This window comes from Podarcis pityusensis, assembly GCF_964106645.2.
Source record: "Podarcis pityusensis genome assembly, chromosome: 11".
Taxonomy (NCBI): domain Eukaryota; kingdom Metazoa; phylum Chordata; class Lepidosauria; order Squamata; family Lacertidae; genus Podarcis; species Podarcis pityusensis.
The window spans coordinates 8,022,413-8,048,462 of NC_138036.1; the positions used below are offsets into that span (position 1 = coordinate 8,022,413).

The 26,050-nt window shown below is 43.6% G+C and overlaps 1 protein-coding gene across 2 annotated transcripts in view; it reads left to right on the forward strand.

Annotated features, from left to right (window-relative positions):
* SETBP1 (SET binding protein 1) overlaps positions 1 to 18,110 on the forward strand; it is a 273,291-nt gene extending 255,181 nt beyond the window's left edge. For both annotated transcript variants that reach the window (XM_080973383.1, XM_080973384.1), the window contains 2 exons: positions 3,428 to 3,601; positions 9,697 to 18,110. In XM_080973383.1, coding sequence (XP_080829509.1) covers positions 3,428 to 3,601; positions 9,697 to 10,247 — 725 coding nt within the window. In that variant the 3' untranslated portion in view covers positions 10,248 to 18,110. The remainder of the gene's footprint in view (positions 1 to 3,427; positions 3,602 to 9,696) is intronic.
* Positions 18,111 to 26,050: the final 7,940 nt, after the last annotated feature.

Genomic DNA, 26,050 nt, shown 5'->3' on the forward strand with positions numbered 1-26,050 from the left:
AGAACAGCTTCTATCCTGGGCTGTTAGGCTGCTGAATGAAAAGATAACAACAGGGAAACTGACTTTCGGGTTTGGTGGGTGTGCGTCAGTAAACGAGGGGAATTAAGACTAAGAGAGATGAGTGGGGGGGTGCTCGTGTAATCTCACTGTATACAAGTTGTACAAGTGACAATAAAATATTTCAATTTCGATTCATACCCTCCAACAATTCTCCGGTGAAAATAGGGACATCCAGTGCTCTTTTTCTAGAAAAAGAGGTGCCTGAACGCACCATGAACACCTCACTCGTTCTCTTAGAATGGCAATGGTGTCCACCTGAGAGGCAAAAAAAGGCCCTTGGAAACCCTGTTCCATATCCTCCAACATTTCTCTGATGAAAATAGGGACATCCTAAGGCAAAATGGGACATTCCAGAATCAAATCAGATGGCTTCTGTAAATCCGGGACTGTCCCTGGAATAATACGGGCACTTGGAGGGTCTGGCATGCCAGTTTAGAATTATAGTCTAAATAGAAATACAATACATCTTGCCATGGGGAGGGGGGACAAGATCCGTGTGCCTGCTCAGTCTGCTCTCCAGGTGCTGCCAAGTTTTGATGGGCATCTTAAAGGCTTCTCCAGCTCTTCCTTCAGATTGCTGTTTTATCTTTGAACCAAACTTGGACTCTTCCAAGAGAGGACCATCCTCTGTAAAATAGGACACATGGTATCCCTCAACGCCTCCGGGATGGCATGCTCATGTTTGCAAAGCTTTGTTTCTTCATTTCAATCTATTTAGTGCTTTTATAAGTTCTTAAACGTGCCGCCATCTGGACCGAGCATTCGAGAAGGCGTGGGTTTGCATTTCCAAACAGGGCTGTGGTGAATTAGAAACAAGAGTGAACTGTCAAGATGCAAAGCCAGTGGTCCTGTGGAGAACTAATGTCGAGCCGAAGGGTGGGCAATACGTTCTTTTGAAGTCATCTGTCAGATTGGTAACGGCTCCCCAGGAGAACGCTGTTCCTCAATGATTTGTGTGACCTTGCGAGGTCCAGCTAGGTGGCAACCAAGCGTGCACGTACGCCCACGAGCATCTTTGGAGGAAACCGAATAAAAATATTGAAAGTATTGACTCCCCCTGAAGGGAGTAGGCAGCACTTTGGTCTTTGACCTTTGAAGCAGCCTAGGGTAGTCAATAAAATCCGGCTGTTAGATGCTTGGGCCTGCCACTGATTTTGAGCTGGGAGTAGTTTAACCTTGAACCAAGAGCCAAGTAACCACGGCAACAGGAAGTAGGCCCCTACATCCAAGGAGAAGGGATCCATAAATCACGGGGTCCCTAATGCAAACACTGTGTGCAGGTAGAGATTTTGAGAGGATAAGTGGTTTGTGAGGGATTACCTTTGAAAAATGGATGACTGCCTCTTGATAGGGTGAAGCACAGTTTCACAGAGACGTGGGTTAGGGGCGGGGGGAACTGGGGGTTGGTTTGGGTTTTGTTTTTTTTTAGCAATGGAGGTCAAGAGGTTACAGCTGCTAGTTTTCATAGAGCTTTTTATACAGGATCTTCAGCTTAATTATCAACAGATGTTAAATCCAGGAGGTGGTTAGCATTGTATTCTAAATATACAAGCGCTCTCTCTCTCTCTCTCTCTCTCACACACACACACACACACACACTAAAATTGTTTCCATCTTCGGAATATTGGCATGACTGCTAATTTGCTGCACATTTCTACTGTGTCTGACACCATCTCATGTGGTTTGTGCATTATGCTTTGTTATCTGAAATATGGGCAGGGGAGCTGCTCATCTCGAATCACTTCAGGCTTTCACAGTGCAAAACCATGCTCCACCTTGTTAGAATCTGTACATTTGCAATAAGGAAATCCCAGGTTTTCCTTCCAACACGGGTAGTGGTGTGGGATATTAGGGATGGAGTAATCTGTCAATTTTGGTTTATCTCAGTTTCCCGCATATCTGCAGCAATATGCAAAACAAACAAAAAACTCCTTTTTTAGAATTCCTCATGAAAGCCCATCATGGTTTGAGTACGAATTTCCCCCTCATAAACGTACTTTTGTACACAGCTTCAGCTGATCTACACGTTTTTGCAACCCATTTTGCCTAGTACGATGCATTTTTGTATGTAACTTTTGCTAATGCAATGCATTTTTGTACACAATGCTTGGGTGGAGAGCCTCGTTGTAAAATTCAGAGAAGTGTGAATCTTGAAGGATAGCTATGCTTCAGTTTGTGTTTTGGTTCAGGTAGTGTGAATTAGGTAGCTTCTTATTAAATGCAAAAAAAAACCCCACCACAATCCACCCCTCAAATTTCTTCCCCATCATTAGTAGTGGTAATAATAAAAAAGCTTTTCAGATTCAGGATCCACATTGAACTCCAACCATCAACATGGAACCTGCTTTTGAATTCTTAAAGCTTTCGCCCTTCATCATTCTACTTTTCATTGCCCCAAGTCCACGAATAATAAATAATAATAATAAATTTTATTTATATCCCGCCCTCCCCAGCCAAAGCCGGGCTCAGGGCGGCTAACAACAATCAAATAATCAAACAATCAAATAATCCAACATTCTAAAACATTTCATTATAAAAATTAATTAAAATCAAATTAATGGCAACCGTTAAGCAAAGTTCTGTGCAGGTTGCCAGAGGAGGGAGTCAGGCTGGGCCCTGACCAAAGGCCTGGTGGAACAACTCTGTCTTGCAGGCCTTGCGGATGTGAAAGTTTCAGGGTGTTGTAGTTCAATCAAGGTGTGTGTCAGTGAAGGCTCCATTCAAATCCCTGTTCAGCCACAAAGTACACTGGGTAACTCTGGGCCAGTCATATTCTCTCAATATGCCTTGTTTCACAGGATTGTCCTAAGGATAGAATAGGGCAATCTCAAGGCAAGACACAAATAGGATAGCTGATGAAGATTTGAGTGTGTTGTACTCATCGTGGCCCTGATGTAGCGAGAAAGCATGCATTGGGCTAGCAAAGTCTGGAGGGTTGTGCTGTAGGGTAACTGGTTGGACCATAACGATATTCCTGTCTGTTCTTGTCCTTGTGATCGTGTGATAGATACCAGCATGTACAGATGCACATGGAGAAACAACCCTAAATAGCAACATGATTATCATCTTTCCTCATATTGTTTTAAAAATAGACTTGCAAGGCAATAATGTGTTGGCCAGGAATCAATGTTTATGTTATGTCCTGAAGCAAAATGACTGAAACCCAATAATAATAATAATAATAAATCATAATCCTCACTAGTATCAAAACTGTATTATTAGAAGCACATTTACAAGCAGGGAATACTGGGGTGCGGTATTTCCTGCGAAACGCAGCAGGGCATTTATTGTATATTTCTGATAAGACCAAGGTTGTGTTTTTCTTCTTCTCCTGCATAATAATTGATTAGCGTTGCTTATGTTCCAGGAATTGCCGGTTCGCATCTAAAAGCAGACCAGACTTCGCTTCACAATAAAAACGAGGGTTCTGCTTCTTCTGTGATGACCCGACGAAAACCAGCATCTCTTGATAGTGTTGTGATATCCTCAACCCCAGTATTATCTCTTTTACCGTCGTCAACGGCAGCCGCCTCAGAAGCAGGTAATTATGTTCAAAGGAGCTTGGGTGTTTCATTTATTCCTGTTTTATTACATTTATAGCATTTATAAACATCTGGAGGACTCCATGTCGACAAGATGCAAACAGGACATGGCTCTCTCTCCCCAGTTGGGATTCCCAGAAAGTTGCAATCAGAGGCACACTGGAATTAGAGCACAGCAGTCACGACTAGTCATATTCTTAATAATAATAATAATAATAATAATAATAATAATAATTTATTTATTATTTATACCCTGCCCATCTGGCTGGGTTTCCCCAGACACTCTGGGCAGCTTCCAAAAGAATATCAAAATACAATAGTCTATTAAAGATTAAAAGCTTCCCTAAACAGGGCTGCCTTCAGATGTCTTCTAAAAGTCTGGTAGTTGTTGTTCTCTTGGACATCTGGTGGGAGGACGTTCCACAGGACGGGTGCCACTACCAAGAAGGCCCTCTGCCTGGTTCCCTGTAACTTGGCTTCTCACAGTGAGGGAACCGCCAGAAGGCCCTTGGCACTGGACCTCCGTGTCCGCGCAGAACGACGGGGGTGGAGACGCTCCTTCAGGTATACAGGACCGAGGCCGTTTAGGGCTTTAAAGGTCAGCACCAACACTTTGAATTGTGCTCAGAAACGTACTGGGAGCCAATGTAGATCTTTCAAGACCAGTTTTATGTGGTCTCAGCGGCCGCTCCCAGTCACCAGTCTAGCTGCCGCATTCTGGATTAGTTGTAGTTTCCGAGTCACCTTCAAAGGTAGCCCCACATAGTGCGCATTGCAGTAGTCCAAGTGAGAGGTAACCAGAGCATGCACCACTCTGGTGAGACAGTCTGTGGGCAGATAGGGTCTCAGCCTGCGTACCAGATGGAGCTGGTAAACAGCTGCCCCAAAAACAGTACTTCTGTCTTGTCAGGATTCAACCAACGGCTTCAAGTTACAAGAAAGGAGATTCTGACTCAACATCAGGAATAACTTTCTGACAGTAAGAGCTGTTCGACAATGGAACAGACTCCCTCTGGAGGTTGTGGGCTCTCCTTGTTTGGAGGTTTTTAAGCAGAGGTTGGGTGGCCATCTGTCATGGAGGCTATAGCTGAGATTCCTGCATTGCAAGGGGGTGGACTAGAGGGCCCTGAGAGTCCCTTCCAACTCTTGTGATTCTGCTCCCAGGTATGTGTGTATAGAATTGCAGTCTGGAGAGCTAATACATGACCAGTGAATCTTCCATAGACCCAAGAAGCGGAAAGTCTGCTCATATGTTTCATTTGGATTCAGATAATGGGTGCACTTTGCAGTGTAGCTGGCGTCCAATTAGACGGTTGGTTGGTTGGTTGGTTGGTCGGTCTGTCTGTCACCCAGATGTTGATCATTCATTGAAAACTGCAGCTGCGTTAATGAGATAGGAGATGGTGTTGAGGATATCCTGTAACTGATTGAGAATGCTTTGGGAGGAAATAAAAAATACTCTGTGATTCAAACCAAATGGACGGCTTGAGGCCACCTATTGAACAGAGAGTCTTCTGCTGCTGCAACCTTTCATGCACACGCATTTCACACACACACAAACATTGCTGTAGCCTGCAGTGCATCAGACAAAGATTCACGCATCTGCACAACCACTTCAGGACTTGCACAGCTCTGCTGAACCTATACCTTCCCATAGCACATGTTACCTTGTCCTTAGAACAAAGTGAGCTTGTGTTCCATTAAACGGCAAAGTATGCATTATTGTCAGTGCATTTTTTCTTTTTAAAAAATGCTTAGGGGTACTCTCATTTTGACTCAAGAAAATCACCATTTTATAGTTCAGATCGGGGGAAATAAACACAGTAAATGGTCAAAAGTACAAAGATTCGCAAAATGTTTAGGGGTACGCTTACCCCTGTGTCTGTCAGGAGCTCAGCCTACACTCGAGTAGGACCCTGGTAGAGACACATGCCCGACTGGCATGTTCTCTCCCTCCTGGTCAATCATTCGGGAGCTTCAAAAGCTTTCTTCAGCCCGAACATCACAGCGACCGATGCCAACAGACATTGGCACACTTAGGGATCCGCAGAGTTTGCACAACTTGCGTAACAGACCTCAGCAACTCAGCATTTTGGCTAATCTACTTTATTTACCGTATTTTTTGCCCCATAGGGCGCACCAGCCCATAGGGCGCACCTAGTTTTTTTGGGGGGGGGAATAAAGAAAAAAAAATATTTCCCCCCCCAGGCGCAGGGCTGGGGTGGGGGAAGCCCGAGCCCAGAACAGGCTGCTATCCACAGGGATGCAGGCAGCTCTCCGCAAGCTGTGGGAGCCCAACGGGAACTCCTGCGGGCTCCCAAGGCTTGCGGATAGCTTCCTGAAGCCTGGAGAGTGAGAGGGGTCAGTGCGCACCGACCCCTCTCGCTCTCCAGGCTTCAGCGAAAGCCTGCATTCGCCCCATAGGACGCACACACATTTCCTCTTCATTTTTGGAGGGGAAAAAGTGCATCCTGTAGGGCGAAAAATATGGTACATATAAACACACACGGAGCACTGCAACATGGCTCCCTCTCTCTCTAGCATCAGACAGCAAAGAGAAAGAACAAAAGACAATAGTCCCACTTCACGGAACACAGTAACACAAACATCCTGTCTCCGTCACTTCCCACGCGGTGGAGTCAAAACATACACCGTCATGTGAAAGACAACAATCCCATGACTGCAATCATGGAGCATGAATTCTAACAGTGCCCCCCCCAAAAGCACTGAATTATTGTCGTTGTCATTTTATTATTTTGTTTGTTTGTTTGTTTTGTCTACCGCCCTTCATCCATAGATCTAAGGGTAGTTCACAACATTAAAATACAATATAAAAACGCAAAATATGTGATAAAGACAAGAACAAACAACACAAAGCAACAAAGCTCTCTTCCACCCAACTCCCACAAATACATTTAAGAGGGGTATAAGATGTCAAAGGCCTGGCTGAAGAGGAACATTTTTGCCTGGTGCCTAAAGGTGAATAGTGAAAGCACCAGGCGAACCTCTCTGGGGAGAGCATTCCACAAACGGGTTGCCACCACAGAGAAGACCCCGTTCTTATGTAGCCACCCTCTGCACCTCACGTGGAGGAGGCACACAGAGAAGGCCCCAGATGATGAATGCAGAATCCGTGCCAGTTTATATGGGGAGAAGCAGTCCTTGAGGTATTGCAACCCTGACCCATTCAAAGCTTTATAGGTCAAAACCAGCACTTTGATTTGGGCATGGAAACTAATTGGTAGCCAGCGCAATCAGGCCAGGATCGTTGTAATAATCTCAAAACATCTTGCCTCTGTGAGCAACTTGGCCCAGTGCTGGATTTACGTATAAGCTAAACAAGCTATAGTTTAGGGCCCCACTCTCTTGGGGGCCCCCCCAAAAAATGAAAGGAAAAAAAAACTGGAAGTACATTTCCAAAATAAAATATAAAAAACAAATAAAATAAAACCTACATACAGTTAGAGCTTAATAATTATTTCACTATTAATATACTTCTCAATTGTATTTCACCATTAATATACCTCTTCTTAATTGTATTTCAGTTCAACAATTACTTTGATAAAATACATTTTTTTGTTATGTGCAAGTGGCCTTAGAAACCTATTAGGTCCATAAATTACCACCTAGCATATATTCAACACAAAAACCAGCAACAATTTGTTGTTGACAAAGGACAGCTGGACATATAAAGGGCCCCATGACCTTCCGTAGCTTAGGGCCTCATCAAACCTAAATCCAGCCCTGACCTGGCCGCTGAATTCTGCACCAGCTGAAGTATCCGAACCATCTTCAGAGGGATCCCTGCTTATAACACATTGTATAATCTAACCTAAAGGTTACCAGAGCATAGACAACAGTAATTGGGCTGTCCCTGTCCAAATAGGGGCGTAGCTGGGCCACCAGACAAAGCCACCAGAGCATCAAATGACAGCAAAGGGGGGAAAACTTCTATGCAATAGCTTAATTCAGTGAATGATGAAATGTCTAATTTGGCCCCACCTCTTCGGGTAAATTAAGAATGAACGGTGATAAGGTAAAGGAATTGAGATGGAATAGCTTCTTGAAATAGCTTCTGAACCTGAGATGCCCTGAGAATGAATCTTTCAATGTTTATTTAATTTAGAATATAGGTGTGTAGATGTGAAAACCAGTCTTTGAAAGACTAAACGCCCACATTCTTATATATTTATATGAGAGCAAATGTCTGGTTGTTTTTCTTTTAGGATTTGCTCCTGTTTCTTGTATTGTGACAAGATGTTGGGCTTGTTTGCACAAGGCCTTTGCCGAGGCCAAATAACATGGTAGCACATTATCCAATTATGTTTTAAAAAAACTCAATACAACAGTGTTGGGGTTGCTTGTTGTTGTTTTTAAAATGAAACCTTCCAAATGACAGAAGTGTGGGGGTGTGCTTATATTTCTTCCACTACATAGTTCATAGTTTTCTATTGTGAAGACTCCAACAGCAGCTGTATTTTTAACATGGTCAGCATGGTTACAACCCATTAATATAATAGTCATTCTGGAAATGAGCCTTCATAGAAAATCTGTCTGCCTTCTGAAGACTTCCAGGAGTGCTTGAATAGTAAAATGTAGCTGAAGGTTGTGGGAACGTCTGAACTGAAGTTAATTTAGAGCAACGGTTCTCAACCTGTGGGTCCCCAGATGTTGTTGGACTACAACTCCCATCATTCCTGAGCTCTGGCCTTGCTAGCTAGGGATGATGGGAGTTGTAGTCCAACAACATCTGGGGACCCACAGGTTGAGAACGACTGATTTAGAGGGAATCTAATATGGAGAGAATTGTTTTTCACAGAATCAGAGAACTGTAGAGTCGGAAGGGACCCTAAAGTTAATCTAGTCCAGGGTTTCCCAAACTTTGGTCTCCAGCTACTTTTGGACTACAATTCCCATCATCCTTGACCACTGCTCTTGCTAGCTAGGGATAATGGGAGTTGTAGTCCAGGTTTGGGAAACTCCAATCTAGTCCAACACCCTGCAATGCTTGAATCACAGCTAAAGAATCTCTGGCCATCCAACCGCTGTTTAAAAACCTCCAGCACTTTATGAGGTAGGGTGTTCCTCTGTTAAACAGCTCTTGCCCTCAGAAAGTTCTTCGTAATGTTTAGGTGAAATCTTCCTTTCCTGTAATTTGCCTCTATTGGTTCAAGGCCTACCATCCCACCCCACGCAGAACAGAGCAGTACTATTACAGTTGAGATGTATTGACCTTGTCATTGGATGATAGTATTAGATATGCTAAGGACTTCAGCCCTTGTGCTCGCAGGCAGAGAGCATTGAATCTGGGCCACATACAATAAATGCTATCTATCTATCTATCTATCTATCTATCTATTTATCTATCATCTATCTATCTATCTCCAGAGGGTGGAAAGAAGGGAAACTCCAAAATCGCAACTACAGTGGATGCTCGGGTTGCGAATGTGATCTGTGCGGAAGGCACGTTCGCAAACCGCAGCATTTGCAAACCGCAGCAGTGCACCTGCGCATGCGTGGGTTGCGATTCAGCGCTTCTGCGCATGCGCAACCGCCGAAACCCGGAAGTAACCCGTTCCGGTACTTCCGGGTTTCGGTGCGTCCGTAACCCAAAAAAACACAACCTGAAGCACCTGTAACCCAAGGTATGACAATATTGAAAACTTTTTTCCCTTCCAAGAAGGGAAGGAAGCAAGAAGCCATTAGTGCCACAACAATTCATACCTTGAAAGAACATTGGGCCCAATGATACATTAGGAAATGAAAACTGTGTTTCCTTTCTGGAATGTTTCTAATTTTAATTCATTAATTCAGGCAGTTTACTAAGGTAATATTAATGGCAAGCTTACAGGCACATTATATAAATTGCTGTTCTTCTGTGACAGTCTTTATAATAAATAATTCTGAAATATTTTCTGTTATTCTGTTCTGTATGCGGCTTCCCATCTTTGGACCATTTTTCATAATCTGCAGCCCCGGCGAATCTTTACGCCAGCCAGCATTAATCATGCCACAACCCTTATTTTGCACAAGCCCCGCGTGGCAATTCCAATTGATTCCCAGCTTAATCGCCATCGTTTCCTCTCCCCTGCAGCCAGCTCGCCGCTGAAGAAACGGTTCAAGCGCTGTGAGATCGAAGCGATCCAATGCGAGGTGCGCAAGATGTGCAACTACAACAAGATCCTCTCCACCAAGAAGAACCTGGATCACGTCAACAAGATCCTGAAAGCCAAGCGGCTGCAGAGACAATCAAAGACGGGCAACAACTTTGTCAAGAAGAGGCGAGGGCGGCCACGCAAGCAGCCCCTCTCCTTCGATGAAGACTTCAGAGACCAAATGCCAGTTTTGGAGAAATGCGTCGACCTGCCTTGCAAACGAGGCCAGAGGTTCGCGCTGAACCCTTTGATACTGGAACAAACAGCCAACAGCCACGATACCATCGCAGCCACCATTGAGGCTGTAATACACATGGCCCGGGAGACGTCTCAGCCGCCTCCTCCGCCGCCGCCACCGCCTCCTCCTTCCCGGACGCCGAAAGTCGGAAAGAGGAAAAGCAAAGCGCAGCAGCACGCGGAGGCAGAGGACGAAGTGAAGGTGAAAAGGCACCGGAAAACGAGAGGGTGTGAAAGTGAAGCCCTTCCCTAGTAATGGGCGTGGCCAATCAAAAGACAGTGCTGGGTGGTTTAGCGCCCTGGGACCAAAGGACCAGGGTGCTGAGATGGGCAGGTCTGTTTGGCATCTTCTGCAGCATCAGACTTGCTCTTTATTTCAGTAGCGCAGCAGCCGTTAAAAAAATTCAGATAGGAATGACCAATAATAATAATATAATAATTACAATAATGACAAAACTTTGGCAGTAGCCCTTAGGTTAATAGTGGGGGATGGGGTGCGCTGGGGGAGATGTTCAAACCTAGTGAGTCCACCGTTTTTTGCGAAGTTTCTGTTAACAAAAACCAGCTTCGTTCTTGTGTCTTGGAAGGGAAAGAGGGAAGCATCCTGCTTAAAATCACATGGCGGGACTGGCAGTATCCCTGCTGCTAGCAAGCTCTTAGTAGGAGCTGCTCTCCCCTTTTTGCAGATGCATCGCAGGGAGAAATTCACCACCACCAGCAGCCTTTGCAGTCACTGCTGCTGCGCGAAGGGGCGTGGGGGATTGCACCCATCAGATTTCTTCATGCCATGCCACCTTTTAAGGCACAAGGGCATCCCTCCGTCAAGGAACAAAGCTGGCAGCCCTCCGAGTGGAAATTACTTTCACTTTTCAACAAAAAAAGTGTAAATTCCTCAACTGTGCTCTTGGTTTTAAACTGCTTTGAAAGTATTTGTATTTTGTTTTATAGAGGTTTGGGGGTGTGGTTTTCTTCCTTTCTTTCTAGAAACTCTTGCCAGGCTCCAGGCAACTGAATCGCTAACTCTTAAATCTTATCGTTTCCCTTCTCCCTCCCCGCACAAAATAATTTGCAAGTGGCAAGTAATATAGGCAAGAGAAGTGGAGGCTCTACCCAGCGGAACAAGATGAATCTCCAGTCACCATCCAAAATTGTAACCGAATAGCAGAGCGCATCTCATAAAGGGGAGGGGGGAAAGCCAATTTGTCACTAACATGGTCTTCGCACTTGACCTCTTTGGTGGTTTTCACTGGTGATGGAAGCAAGGGGACACCAATAAGCTACTTTAGTTTGACAGTAGAGCAAGGCTTGGGATATGTTAGCAAAGAATAGAAGGAATGAAGGGGCAATGTTACTCTAAAGAGGCAAGGGCTCTAGGATGTGAAAAATTTGCTGCCCAAGGGGAACTTGGAGCAAACATTTTTGCAAGATCTCATCCGAGCAGTATAGCATGATGCCTTGACTTGTTTTTCCATAATGAAAACAACAAAAGTCATTTTTAAAATAATAATAATAATTCACATAGAATGAAGCCAGAGAAAGAAATATGTCACTAAAATTAAAATAATAAAAAGGAATAAGTGTTCTTATCTAAAATTATAATAATCTTATTGTTCAAAGGGTGTCACCACTGCTGTTGAGTTAATGCCACTTTGAACACTTCCCTCAACCCCCGTTGTGGTTGCCTTAATAAACTGAGAAGTATTTTTTTCCCCTTCTGTACATAATGTAATTATAAAAAGAAAAAAGAAAGGAGGAAAATCAGTTTGCATGGACACAAACTGTGTGTGACAAATTGTCTCTTTAAATCGTCAGTTTCATTTGTCCAGTTAAAATTCAAAGTGTAATTTTATCCACTTTTTAAGCTTAGATATACATATCTATATCTCAAGCAAGTTTCCATACCAAATCAAGTAACTCTTATTTGTTATTTTTTTGCTTTAAGCAAAGCTGTTCGGACTAAACACGAATGTTGAAAATGCTATTTCATTGCAGTAATAGTACTTCCTTTTTAAAAGAAAAAAAGAAACGAAAGCTGTTGAAATATTTAAAACCAGTACCTGACAAATTCCTTTTCTCTTCTCCATTACTTTCTTGTGTGGTAGAGACCTTAGTCGAGGTGCAACTTCTGTTCTCAGAAGTTCATACTGGAGAAACATGGAGAACTTCATTCAACGACACCCAAGGCCAATTTCTGAGTCTGGTAACTGATATCTAGGAGAGAAAATTATAACCAACAGAACACTTACATTAAAAACAAACAAAATCCTTACCCCTTTCCCCGGTCCTAAAACCTATTTGAATCTTTCCCACGATGTATTTGCAAATTGCCATCAAGACAGCTTCCCATGAAGCCCTCCATCGGGTGCTTCAGCCTCTACAAAATCTGGGTCTCCCCTTCTGTGAAAAAATGTACACATGTACATGTGATGGAGCCTGCCACAAACATCGAAAAGAATGAGGCACTTCACCTGCATGGGACCCTCCTCTGTGCTCATTTTGAATAGTATTTGGGTACCAGAAACATACAGGATTAAGCCACTGAGCAACATGCCACACATATTCAATAAGAATGAATGTGGGTGTTCAGGAGTCAGGCCTGCTAGGTTGCACCAATAGGCTTCCTCCCATTTGTAAGACCCTTTTCAAACTTAACATTTTCAAGTATCAAAGCCACCTTAGAGGGGTCTGTCCCCATGTTGCTCCAGTAATTTACAGCTGTTTCTCCTCCTGCCACTTCCGATCTGGCCTTGTACCCATCTGCTTCTAGCTGTCCACACTCATTGTCATTAACGTTAAATAAGTTGGAGTTCTTGTTATTAAATATACCAAGAAAAAAGCGCACCAAGAACTCTGGTCAATATAAGTTTCAGTAGTGGGAGTGGTCCCTACTTGCAAAACAATAGTCAATTGTAACAAAAACTAATCCATTCAAAAGTATGTATTCTGACAAGGATTACAAACTCAAAAAGAGATTACAAACTCATACTCAAAAGGGTATGTATGACACAATAATTCGTTACAGTATTAGAGATAAGAGTTTATGAGTAAAGTTCATGTTGGTCCACTGTCAGATTTGACGTGAAGATCTTAGTTTCAATCCTTGTTTGTAAACCTTGTCAGAATCCATACTTTTGAATGGATTAGTTTATGTTACAATTGACTATTGATTTCCAAGTATGGACCACTCCCACTATTGGAACTTATATTGGCCAGAGTTCTTGGTGCACCCTCACTGTCATGGCAGCTTCTCCGTCATTTGGACTGGCTTGACCATCCCTTCTCCACCCAGTTGCCATTCTGCCATGATGTATAAAACTCTTAGGCAAAGACCATGCAGGAATGCCTGGGTGATGGTGGGCATTTTACCAAATCCCACAGGTATTTTCATTCTTCCTTTCCTTCCTTCCTCACGGAGAATAGTGCTTTGTCGATTGCAATTCCCTACACTGCCATGCACCCCAAAGCGAGTGGGTGCTTTGTGTAATGCGAGAACGGGGAGACAAGGGCAGATCTGGTTCTCCAAATGTGGAGAACGCATCCTTTCATGTCCAGATCTTGGCAGACAGTTACGGCGCCCCTCACTCCATTCGTGTGTGTCTTGTTTTACGGCAAGCCCGCACAAGTTCTGACTCACCAATCTGAATGCGGCCCAACAGCCATGTACTTACCACACAGCGCTGAAGAAAGCAGCAGCAGTTGCTTTATCAAGCTCTTGCCAGACAGGCCACCATGGTTGTTGTTGTTTAGTCGTTTAGTCGTGTCCGACTCTTCGTGACCCCATGGACCAGAGCATGCCAGGCACTTCTGTCTTCCACTGCCTCCCGCAGTTTGGTCAAACTCATGCTGGTAGCTTCGAGAACACTGTCCAACCATCTCGTCATCTGTCGTCCCCTTCTCCTTGTGCCCTCCATCTTTCCCAACATCAGGGTCTTTTCCAGGGAGTCTTCTCTTCTCATGAGGTGGCCAAAGTATTGGAGCCTCAGCTTCACAATCTGTCCTTCCAGTGAGCACTCAGGGCTGATTTCCTTAAGAATGGAGAGGTTTGATCTTCTTGCAGTCCATGGGCCTCTCAAGAGTCTCCTCCAGCACCATAATTCAAAAGCATCAATTCTTCGGCGATCAGCCTTCTTTATGGTCCAGCTTTCACTTCCATACATCACTACTGGGAAAACCATAGCTTTCACTATACAGACCTTTGTTGGCAAGGTAATGTCTCTGCTTTTTAAGATGCTGTCTAGGTTTGTCATTGCTTTTCTCCCAAGAAGCAGGCATCTTTTAATTTCGTGGCTGCTGTCACCATCTGCAGTGATCATGGAGCCCAAGAAAGTAAAATCTCTCACTGCCTCCATTTCTCCCCCTTCTATTTGCCAGGAGGTGATGGGCCCAGTAGCCATGATCTTAGTTTTTTTGATGTTGAGCTTCAGACCATATTTTGCGCTCTTCTTTTTCACCCTCAATGACCAAAAGCTACGGTTTGACTTGCTGGGTCACAAATTGTGCATAACTGTCACCAGCCCATTGAACCCCCTTCAAGTTTGATCAGAAATGTACTGTAGGAAGCCACTTCTTAACAAGTCAGACTACAGTCCATCTAGCTCAGAACTGTTTCCACTGACCAGCAAAGGCTCTCCTAGATTTCAGGCAGAGAGTCTCTCCTAGTTCTACCTGGCGATGCCTTCTGCATGCAGAGCAGATGCCCTGGCACAGAGCTTTGAGCCTTCCCTTTCAATCCACACATGTTACAAGGCATTAACCCTAATATTGGAGGGGGGACGCCTGAGCTATTTACTAGTGAGGAGCACTTGAGATGTTGTGTATCTGCTAACCACCACAGATCCTTTCAGGCCAAATCAGTTCCTATTAGCATTGCTTTTCTAGCTGAGGTACCCTTGACACACACACACATGCAAACATATGCCTGTGAGTAGGCGTCATGACAATGTCATCACATGTTTTGGGTGAATTTGGTATATGCCTGCAATAAAAATGCTATGATCACTTCATAGATCAGTTTTGATAACCAGTACATGTGCAGGTAGGAAACTACAGAAATGGGGACACAGGACCAGCCACTGTTTCATGCCAGGTGTACAGAGGGCGAGAGGCACGTCTTTGCCCTTGCAAAATATTTGATGCCCTCCTGTAACTGTGCCCCACTCTTTGACTAGGAAGGTTATCTACATTGGACCAAGCACTACAGGTCTTCCCCATCCCAGCAGTGCTAAAGCAGGCATGTAGGCACAAAGGAACACTAATGGTGCAATCCTGTGTGTGTCTATTTAGAAGTCACATTGAGTTGAGTGGAACTTGCTTTCAGGAAATTGTGTCTAGGGTTGCAGCCTCAAGCTGCAATTCTGGTCATCCTTGCTAGGACTAAACACCATTGAATCCAACAGGACTCGTTCCCAATTGAACATGCATAGAATTGGACTACAAATGTCTGTCCATCTTAGGACCAAGTCTCATTGGCAAACCATCTTTATATTGCATTTCAAGCTAGTGCCAGCATTTAACAACTTGGCTGCGAAATCCTCCGCATTTAACCCTCGCCTCCCCACCCCATTTAAATGTTCTGAAAACAAAAGATTTACCGTTTCCCATGCAATGAATGAGCCATACTGAAGCCATAGACTTTTAGCCGGTATCCCAAAGTTTCACAGCAGCCTTCATGGGATAGCTCTTGAGGGTATTGCTTTTCCACGAGAATTTGCAAAACGAGGCACAAAAATGAAGTGAGGAGATGCTGAGGCCCACATAATCTAGCTTGACAAATATCTAGCACACACTGCACCACAGTCTCAACCCAACCCTGTTCTCTCCAGGTGCCATTAGAAACTGCTGTAATATTCAGGGTTCAAAGGCGTCATTCGTACAAGAGCAAGCTGATGCTGTTAGATGGCCACACAGATTAGTGTTTTGCGTGTCGCGTAGCCTGTCCATACAATTAAAAAGCCACTGACAGAAATAGTAATATAAAGGAATGTACTACATGTAGATTGCCCAGGATTTAATTTTTAGGGCTCAAGGCTGCACAACACTACGCAATCTTTGAACAATGTGCTTTTTTAATATAAAAACAAAAAATCAGCCCATCCCTTCCATTTCCTTAGTTGAGGAGATGTTTTAAATTCTCAAAACACACCTGTCAGACCCAAGTGTTGCTGTTTTTTTCAAATGTGATGGGGGACAAAAGGCAGGTCTCTGGTCTTGATGCAATTCTGTGTCTAAACGCACATGCCAACCAGTTCAGTAGGGCACAGATAAGCATTGGGAATACATGGAAATCTCCATGTGTGAGCAGATCCCGCTCACAGAATCAGGGCCATGGTGTTCCTTCAGTGCATCATTGCAACTGATTCTGTACTGCAGTTTCAAAGACCTCACATAAGATCTACCGTATTTTTTGCTCTATAAGACTCACTTTTGCCCTCCTAAAAAGTAAGGGGAAATGTGTGTGCGTCTTATGGAGTGAATGCAGGCTGCGCAGCTATCCCAGAAGCCAGAACAGCAAGAGGGATCGCTGCTTTCGCTGCGCAGCGATCCCTCTTGTTGTTCTGGCTTCTGAGATTCAGAATATTTTTTTTCTTGTTTTCCTCCTCCAAAAACTAGGTGCGTCTTATGGTCTTATAGAGCGAAAAATACGGTATTTGAAGGGAAGGGGAAAGTTTGCCCATAGAAATCGATCTCAGCAAAAAAGGTGGTTGGTTAGACATACCGAAATATTGCAACGCTGGAGTTTCACTGTCAATAATGTGACGGCAGATGAAAAGGATAACCTTGCTTTAGGAACAGTATGGTTCATTGATGATGTCTTGGTCCATGAGGAATATCATGATAAAAGATGCGCCGCAATCTGTCCCCCGCCCACCCTGATTCCCCCCCCCCCAAATGAGTTTGGGGGAAGTTAGAATCTCATGTATTTTTTATACAGGTCTGCATTCTGGTAAGCACATGCTCTTTTTTCAGTTTTCCAGTGGGAATGCCCTCCAGAGTGAGGTCTGTTTCGGACATGTAGATTGAGTGATATTTTCAACTGAGACAAATCCCATTCCTAAAAAAGCGAGGTGCCGCCATTACTGATTTACACCTCAATCCTGTATATAAGTATCTGCTGGTATTTGGTTTAGCCAGGATCCTGGACTCGGTGGGCCTTTGGTCTGATCCAGCAGGGCTCCAATGAAATCCTTAATATTGAGACAACATCATCATTATTTGAAAATTTGTTGGCTTTCCTCCATTCAAGCAGTTTTAGCTTTTAAGGCAGCAAGTCTTTAGGACTGGGTTGTTAATCCAACAAGCACATTTCAGCAATGATATCTACAGAAGATCTCTTCATAAGAAGCCTGCCTACATAGTAATAAAACAAGAAATCATTTAGAAGCTTGTTTTCCTCTTCCAAGTGGATGGGGGAGATGGATGGAAAGGAGAGTTGATGCCAGTTTTGTCAATGGGGAGGGAGTTGTGAACAGTACAAGCCCACGTCGTACGGTTTGTTTATTTTTTTTAAATGCTGTTTCTTAAATAGGAATACTAAATGCACACAAAGTGTTAAATATGTATATACTGTATTTCAAAATTAAAAAAACAAAATCCTACAAAAACAAATGGGGCACAAGATTGTTCTATAAGTCGTGCTGGCTACTTTTTAGTTTATACTCATAAGTGGTTTTTAAAAGCCTTTTTTAACGTGTAATTTGCATGTTCTACTTTGATTGTATGTAAACATATTTTAGAGCAAAAAAAATGTATTTGTATTTTATTGAATATAGAGGCAAGACAAAAAAAAACTTGTACATTTGTTTGAAATGTTCTTTTTGTAACGGTTTTTATTCATGAAGCATTTTTGTACATTAAAAAAAAATGGATACAGACTTGCTGTTATTTGAGGGTTAGGTACATCTGGCATGCTAAACTGTCATGCTCTTTCATGATTTTAGATGTTGGTTTTTAAACATTTTTTTCTAAAAGGACGCTCCAGTCTTTTCGCTACCAGATCAGGTTAGCACAGTATAGAGCACTTAACTATTAAAAAAAAAATACCAGAAAAAGGGGGGGAAAGTTAATCCTATTCATATGTTATTCATTGTGTGAAATTAAAGGAATTCAAATCAGTCTACCATGAGTTGTGAATTCTTTTGTCTTATTTTCCATCTGGTTCCCATCACGGAGGAGTTTAATAGCTCTGAGGATACAAATGGAGGCACTCACCAACCCTCTTTTGTGGTCATGGATAAATCTGGGTTTCAGGGTTTTTTCCTTAAAAAAAAAAGTTAAAGTTAGAGAGAGTAGTGTAGGCCTCTTTCTCTAAGAGCAGTGGCAAATCTTGAGTCTGGGAAAGTGGTAAATCATTATTCTGAAGGAATGCAGGCACCCTTGTTCCCATTGCTGAGTCCTGCACTTCCCAACTCAGTTCACACATGCATGTTCATTCATACTTTGATTACTCCAGGTAGCAAGTAAAGGATGCAGGTGGCGCTGTGGTCTAAACCACTGAGCTTCTTGGGCTTGCCAATCAGAAGGTTGGCAGTTCGAATCCCCGCAACGGGGTGAGCTTCCGTTGCTCTGTCCCAGCTCCTGCCAACCTAGCAGTTTGAAAGCACGCCAGTGCAAGTAGATAAATAGGTACCACTCCGGTGGGAAGGTAAATGGCATTTCCATGTGCTCTGGTTTCCGTCACAGTGTCCCATTGCGCCAGAAGCGGTTTAGTCCTGGTGGCCACATGACATGGAAAGCTGTCTGTTGACAAACGCTGGCTTCCTCGGCCTGAAAGCGAGATGAGTGCTACAACCCCATAGTCTCCTTTGACTGGACTTAACCGTCCAGGGGTCCTTTACCTTTACCTTTTACTGCAAGTAGCAACTGATGAGTTGCCTCCATCCTCAGAGGTCAAAGATTCCCACCATTCCAATTCAGCAGCAGAATCCAGGCTGCACCAAACTTGTTTTGCTTGCACACAGCTTGCACAGAGGTTAGACTGTGCTCGGTGTAGTGGTTAAGAGCAGTGGACTCGTAATCTGGTTAACTGGGTTCTCGTCCCCGCTCCTCCACATGCAGCTGCTGGGTAACCTTGAGCCAGTCACACGTCTCTGAAGTCTCTCAGCCCCACTCACCTCACAGAGTGTTTGTTGTGGGAGAGGAAGGGAAAGGAGAATATTAGCCGCTTTGAGACTCCTTCAGATAGTGATAAGGCGGAATATCAAATCCAAAATCATCTTCTTCTCCTCCTCACTGAGTCCACACTTAGGCAGTGGTTCAAATGGCTTGGAGTCATTGTTTCAATGAAGCTTGAGTCCTGTTCATGCGCTTCCTACAGACATCTGTTTAACCACTTTGAAAACAAAATAAGCCTTCGGTCTCATTCAGAGAAGCATGTGCTTATGTTCTTGATACTGGTGGAGAGGACATGCGTCTGCTTGTTAAAGGAGGTGAGCTATGGTACTACCCCTAAAATGGGCACAAATGCTGCAGTCAATGCCTTTTCCTTCCACATCTGTACATATCCTGTTCACCTAGGGATGGATTTCTGTCAATATTGGTTCTCTTGCTTGATCATTTTCCCCGTCTTAAATTCAGTTCTCCACATGCTTGCAGCAACCCACATTATTTTTTTGAGATACAAAAATCTGTCAATTTTAGTGTGAATTTTCCCTAGTAAACACATTTTTTTATGCAGTCTTGACTGATATACATGATTTTGCAAACAGGTTATTTTCACTCATCATTTATGCACCTTTCCCCCAATCTATGTATTTTTGTAGACATTGCTTGCCTTGAGAACTACATAGCAAAATTCAGAGAAGCACAAATTTCAAAGGATCGCTGTGCTTTGGTTTGAGAAGTGCAACGTAGGTCCCCTCTCTTTTAAATGCAAACAAAATCCAATGTCTCCCTACCCGTGTCCATCACTACCACAGCAGATCAAAGCAATGGATCCAGGAGTTACCCAGAAAATTATTCCACTACCACCTCTGTATTTAAATTAGTTTGGATTTGTCATTTGCACTGACCCGATTCCAGGATTTCTGTGCCCTGTGGCTGTTTATGCCACTAACTCAGGGATATGCAAGGACAACAGGAGGAAAGTGGGTGTCCTTGCAGACTAGGTCACGATGACAAACGTCAGGCTACAAAGATCTGTTGTGGATGTTTTAACTCTTTGTTACTTGGCTTTCCACGCTGACGCATAGCCTTTTATTTAGACTCATTAAACCACCCCCAGCCCAAATGAGAAGGAGTGATCCGTCATTCTGCCTCTCCCCAAATGCCTTTGTCCTTCATTCAGAGGAGAGATCGGTTCGGACGTCTAATAGGTGCCGGAACTCATATATTGCTGATTGAAATGCCATGATAAATGTGCCAAGGCCATGGACAAGGGGAGGGGGGAGAGATCATGGTAGTCCATACTCAGGGCCAGCCCATGCATGAGGCAAGGTGAGGCAATTGCCTCGGGTGGCAGGATCCACTGGGGCCGCATACCCAGCCTCCAAGGACTGCATCACATGTAGATATTCACTCCCATCTTGTTCCTGGTATAGGAACTCCCATCTTGTTCCCCTTCTGGCAGGGGAAGCACCACTTTGTGGTGTGCCTCAGGTGGCAAAATATTTTGGGTCTGCCCTGTTCATACTAGTGAGTACTGTACTGTCACAAAAAGCACTGGTTAATAATATAATTAAACCACAGAGCCTAGGGCTTGCCGATCAGAAGGTTGGCGGTTCGAATCCCCGTGACGGGGTGAGCTCCCGTTGTTCGGTCCCAGCTCCTTCCCACCTAGCAGTTCGAAAGCACATCAAAGTGCAAGGAGATAAATAGGTACCACTCCGGCGGGAAGGTAAACGGCGTTTCCGTGTGCTGCTCTGGTTCACCAGAAGCGACTTAGTCATGCTGGCCACATGACCCGGAAGCTGTACGCCGGCTCCCTCGGCCAATAAAGCGAGATGAGGGCTGCAACCCTAGAGTCGTCCACGACTGGACCTAATGGTCAGGGGTCCCTTTACCTTTACCTTTAATAATATAATGATAACTGATAATATTATGAATTACTCTTATATTATTAATATAATATTGTTAATAATATAAGTTATCATTATTATTTAGATATTAACACCAACAATAAAGTTAGATTCTTCTTCTTCTTCTCCTTATTATTATTATTATTATTATTATTAAGCAACCAGAGAAGAAATTATGCATCACTCAACAGTGTAGCCTAAACAAGGTAGTCATACACATATTTTTAATTTTAAAAATATCCTCTATTTCCTTTTTTCTTTCCCAAAACACTAAGCAACAAATTCCATGCTTTCAAAGTAAAGAGCTCAAATATGTTATTATTCAATAGCCAATTATACGAGGGCCTCGGTTTGCATTTAAAAGTAAGCCTATCTAATCTGCACTTCCCAAAACAATGGTCAAACTGAAACAACCATCCTTCAAAATTTGCACCTGCTCTCCAAACAGGTTATAGGTACACAAATGCATACACTAGGGTAAATTGGGCGTTAAAAATGCATATATTATTGAGAATAATGTAGAAAAAATGGTTATATTTGGGAAATTTTCTTCGCGGAAACAAGTATATTAGGTAATATTGCATAAATACAGAACTTAGTATATTCAGAGAAATTTGCGCTGGGGAATCCTTTTTGAAAAACAAGAAATTCAAACCAGTCTAGAAATGTGGAGGAGCAGAGAAACCAAAACCAACAGATTCCCCCCCAAGAGGAGAGTTAGAAGGGAAATTTTTGTGTCCCTAAAAATTCAATATGTGCTACAGTAAGAGCTGTTCGACAGTGGAATTTGCTGCCAAGGAGTGTGGTGGAGTCTCCTTCTTTGGAGGTCTTTAAGCAAAGGCTTGACAACCATATGTCAGGAGTGCTCTGATGGTGTTTCCTGCTTGGCAGGGGGTTGGACTCGATGGCCCTTGTGGTCTCTTCCAACTCTATGATTCTATGATTCTATGATTCTACTTCTGTAGAACCTCTCCCACCAGGTCATCTTGTGTGCCATCTTTTCATGTCAAGTCACCCATAAGTTCCCCCCCTCTCAAAGCCCTATTGCCTTGAGAAAATTGCATTTTCTACATTTGCTTTTGGAGGGGTTGAAGCTCTCTTACTTGACTTAACGATTTCATAGATTCCAGGAATATGAAAGCAGTCTATGACTAACCTAACTAGGACAGCCTCTTCTTCAACATCTGTCCTTGACAGATGTCAAATCAACCATTCCTTGAAAGGTTTCTTGAATCTTATCCAGGAAAACCGATCACACGAAAATAGGCAGCATTTATTCTGTTGCTGAAATGTCCTTGCACTAGAAAGTTGCAGGAAGCAAGTTTCCTGCATATTTAACTCATTAAACATGTACCCATAACACTGTCATGTTGCAGTTCCACCTAGTCCAGTATTGTCTACTCAGACTGGCAGTAGCTCCCTAGGGTCTCTCTTATTGATGGGTTGTTCCATAACCTGCTACTCAATCCTTTTAATAACTTTGTAAGAAGAACAAATGCACAAAATTTGGTTTTTTCCCACTCCTGCAGGGATTCAGAGGGGATCTGGTAAATTCTGGCTACTTAACTTAGCATCTGTTCCAGGAAAATTTGCATAATGCATTGTTAAAGATAAAATTTTCACTCCTATAGAGGAACAAGTCTTGATGAAAAAGACCCAGCATGGCTTATGCAAGTGTTAGTACTGTCTTAACTACCTTGTTAGGCTAGAGGTGATCTGGCAGAGAATGTTGATTTAGACTTCCAAAAAGCTTTTGATAAACTCTGTGGCCAAAGACTGCCAAGTAAGGTTAGCATTCAGGGGATAAGTTGTGGATCAGTATCTAGTTAAAGAACAGGAAGCAGAGGAATAATAATAATAATAATAATAATAATAATAATAATAATAATGGATTTTATTTATATCTCGCCCTCCCCAGCCGAAGCCGGGCTCAGAGCGGCTAACAACATTAAAATGATACAACATTCTAAAATCATTTCATTATAAAATGCACAACTGTCACAGCGAAGTAAGTAAACAATGGGATCCCTCAAGGATCATGTTTAAAAAAAAAATGTAAGTGAGTTTAGCAGCAGGGACTTCAAGCTTGCTAGTGTCACCAAATTCCTCTGGGTGGCATGAACAAAAGAAGATTGTGTGGAACTCCTAAAAGATCTCTCCAATCTGAGTGAATCGGCATTAATATGACAAATGCAATTCAATGTACGCCAGTTGCACATTAGGGCAAAATATTCTGGCTTCCCGTATACACTAATGGGGTCTGAACCAGTGGTAACTAACCAGAAAGGAGAACTTAGTATGCAGAAACTGTTAAAAAGGCAAATTCCATGATAATTAAGAAAAGGATTAAAAATAAAAGCAGCTAATATTAAAATGCAATGGTGCAACCACACTTGGAATATGGTGCACAGTTCTGGCTAACTGGCCATCTGAAAAAAAGGATATTGTGGAGTTGTGAAAGTTTCAGAAAAAGGCAACCAAAATGATAAAGGGACTGGAACAACTTCCATATGAGGAAAGGCTATAACATCTGGGACATTTAGTATTAAAAATGGCAAGTAAGGAAGGGATGATGTCGACTGAGAGAGGTTTTTCTCCTTCTCACACCACACCCGACACCATTCACCCACAAGGAAGCGGAATGTTGAAAAATTTAGGATAGACAAAAAAGAGGTGTTAATAGCATTGTAGAGTTGGGAAGGAGCCAATGGTCATCCATTCCATTGCCCTGCAATGCAGGAATCACAACCAGAGAATCCCTGACACAGTGGAAAAAATCACTTCACACAGTGGCATCCATGACCACAAGATGCAGCAATGGTCGCCATCTTGGATGCTCCATTGGAAGGCCCATGGAGGAGAAGGTGTTCAGTGGCTAGTGGCCATGATGACTGAGTGTGATCTGCAGTGTTGGAGGTGGCATGCCTCTAAATATCAGTTTCTGGGAATTGCAGCTGAGGTGAGTGCTGTTGGACATAGCACTGGAAAACCAGGTGAGCAACTCTACCCCACCCACACTGCCCCACTGACCACCACTGATTCCTGCTCTGTATATGATGGTGACCCAGTTTGCACTTCACAGTAAACCATGGTTAGAACCAAACACCGGTTCGAGGTGGATAAGCAAAAGTCCTTACACCACTCCTCCCTCATTCCCCCAAAGCCATTAAGTGCTCCCATTCAGAACCATAACCCACAAGTAACCAGTTTCCAACCTGGGTAAGCAACCTCTTACCTCTATATGCCTCTAAATACCAGTTTCTGGGAATTGCAGCTGAGGTGAGTGCTGTTGGACGTAGCATTGGAAAACCAGGTGAGCAACTCTACCCTACCCACACTGCCCCACTGACCACCACTGATTCCTGCTCTGTATATGATGGTGACCCTTTTTGCATTTCACAGTAAACCATGGTTAGAACCAAACACCACTTCGAGGTGGGTAAGCAAAAGTCCTCGCACCACTCCTCCCACACTCGCCCCAAGCCATTCAGTGTTCCCATTCAGAGGGGGTGCACATTCAGAATCATAACCCACAAGTAACCAGTTTCCAACCTGGGTAAGCAACCTCTTACCTCTAAATTCCTCTAAATATCAGTTCCTGGGAATTGCAGATGAGGTGGGTGCTGTTGGACGTAGCACTGGAAAATCAGGTGAGCAATTCTGCCCCACCCACACTGCCCCACTGACCACCACTGATTCCTGCTCTGTACAGTGGTACCTCGGGTTACAGACGCTTCAGGTTACAGACGCTTCAGGTTACAGACTCCGCTAACCCAGAAATAGTACCTCGGGTTAAGAACTTTGCTTCAGTATGAGAACAGAAATCGTGTGGCGGCGGCGCAGCGACAGAAGGAGGCCTCATTAGCTAAAGTGGTACCTCAGGTTAAGAACAGTTTCAGGTTAAGAACGGACCTCCAGAACCAATTAAGTTCTTAACCTGAGGTACCACTGTATTCGATGGTGACCCTGTTTGCATTTCACAGTAAACCATGGTTAGAACCAAACACCGGTTCGAGGTGGATAAGCAAAAGCCCTCGTACCACACCTCCCACACGCCCCCCAAGCCATTCAGTGTTCCCATTCGGAGGGGGTGCACATTCAGAACCATAACCCACAAGGAACCAGTTTCCAACCTGGATAAGCAACCCAGTGCCTGCAGTTCCCCACTAACACATCGGGGTACACTGCCCTCCATGCCACTGGCCCATGCCATCACCACCCTGGGCAAATAGACACCCTGCCTACCTGCCCAACTGTCATCAAGAAAACTGGGGAACCAACTGAGTGCCAGGAGGGCAGCAAGGACAGCTTAGAGCCGGAACTGAGCCTGAATTTCATGTTATACTAATGACTCCGCTGGATGACAGATGAGCAGGATTTCTTTATTTTTAGATGTCCATGAGAAAGAAAAATGCTCTTAAGAATAACTGTCGGCCCATAAATCCACTGGCCTTTCCCAGTCTTGGGCAACCTGTGCCTTTGCTGCTGTTCCAGGAAATGGTGGCTTCAAAAGAGCCTATCAAAAGGGTACATTATGTTTCCTGGACATCCTGCTTTCTCGGAGGTTAATTTCTTCTGACGCACGTGGCTTGGTGCTGCCAACCAAGTCAAATGTATTTTACGCTTTACTTTTTTCTGCTGCCTCGCAGGCTTTTGTTGGGAATAAATGGGGGCGGGGAGGGAAGCCAAAGATTTAAAAAATGTATAAAGAAGTCTTGCCAAATGTTGTTAAATGATTTGATCCGCTGATGGCAAGATAGCATTGCTAAACAGATAAAAAGAGGGATTCTTGAGCCGGAGGCAATATTTTAATATGTTCTTGAAACTGCATTGTCTGTAAGATACTTGTGATAGTGGAGGAAAATGTATATACTAATAATGCCTTCATATATCCTTGCCTCATTGGGCTGGATTAGAACTTTTCCATAAAGCAGTGCTTCCCCAACATTTTGGGGGCTCTAACGCCTTGGTTCCATAAACTCATTCCCAGTGCCCCCTACCCTATAAAAAGCATTATTCAGAATAGTGCCACTAAGGGAATAAC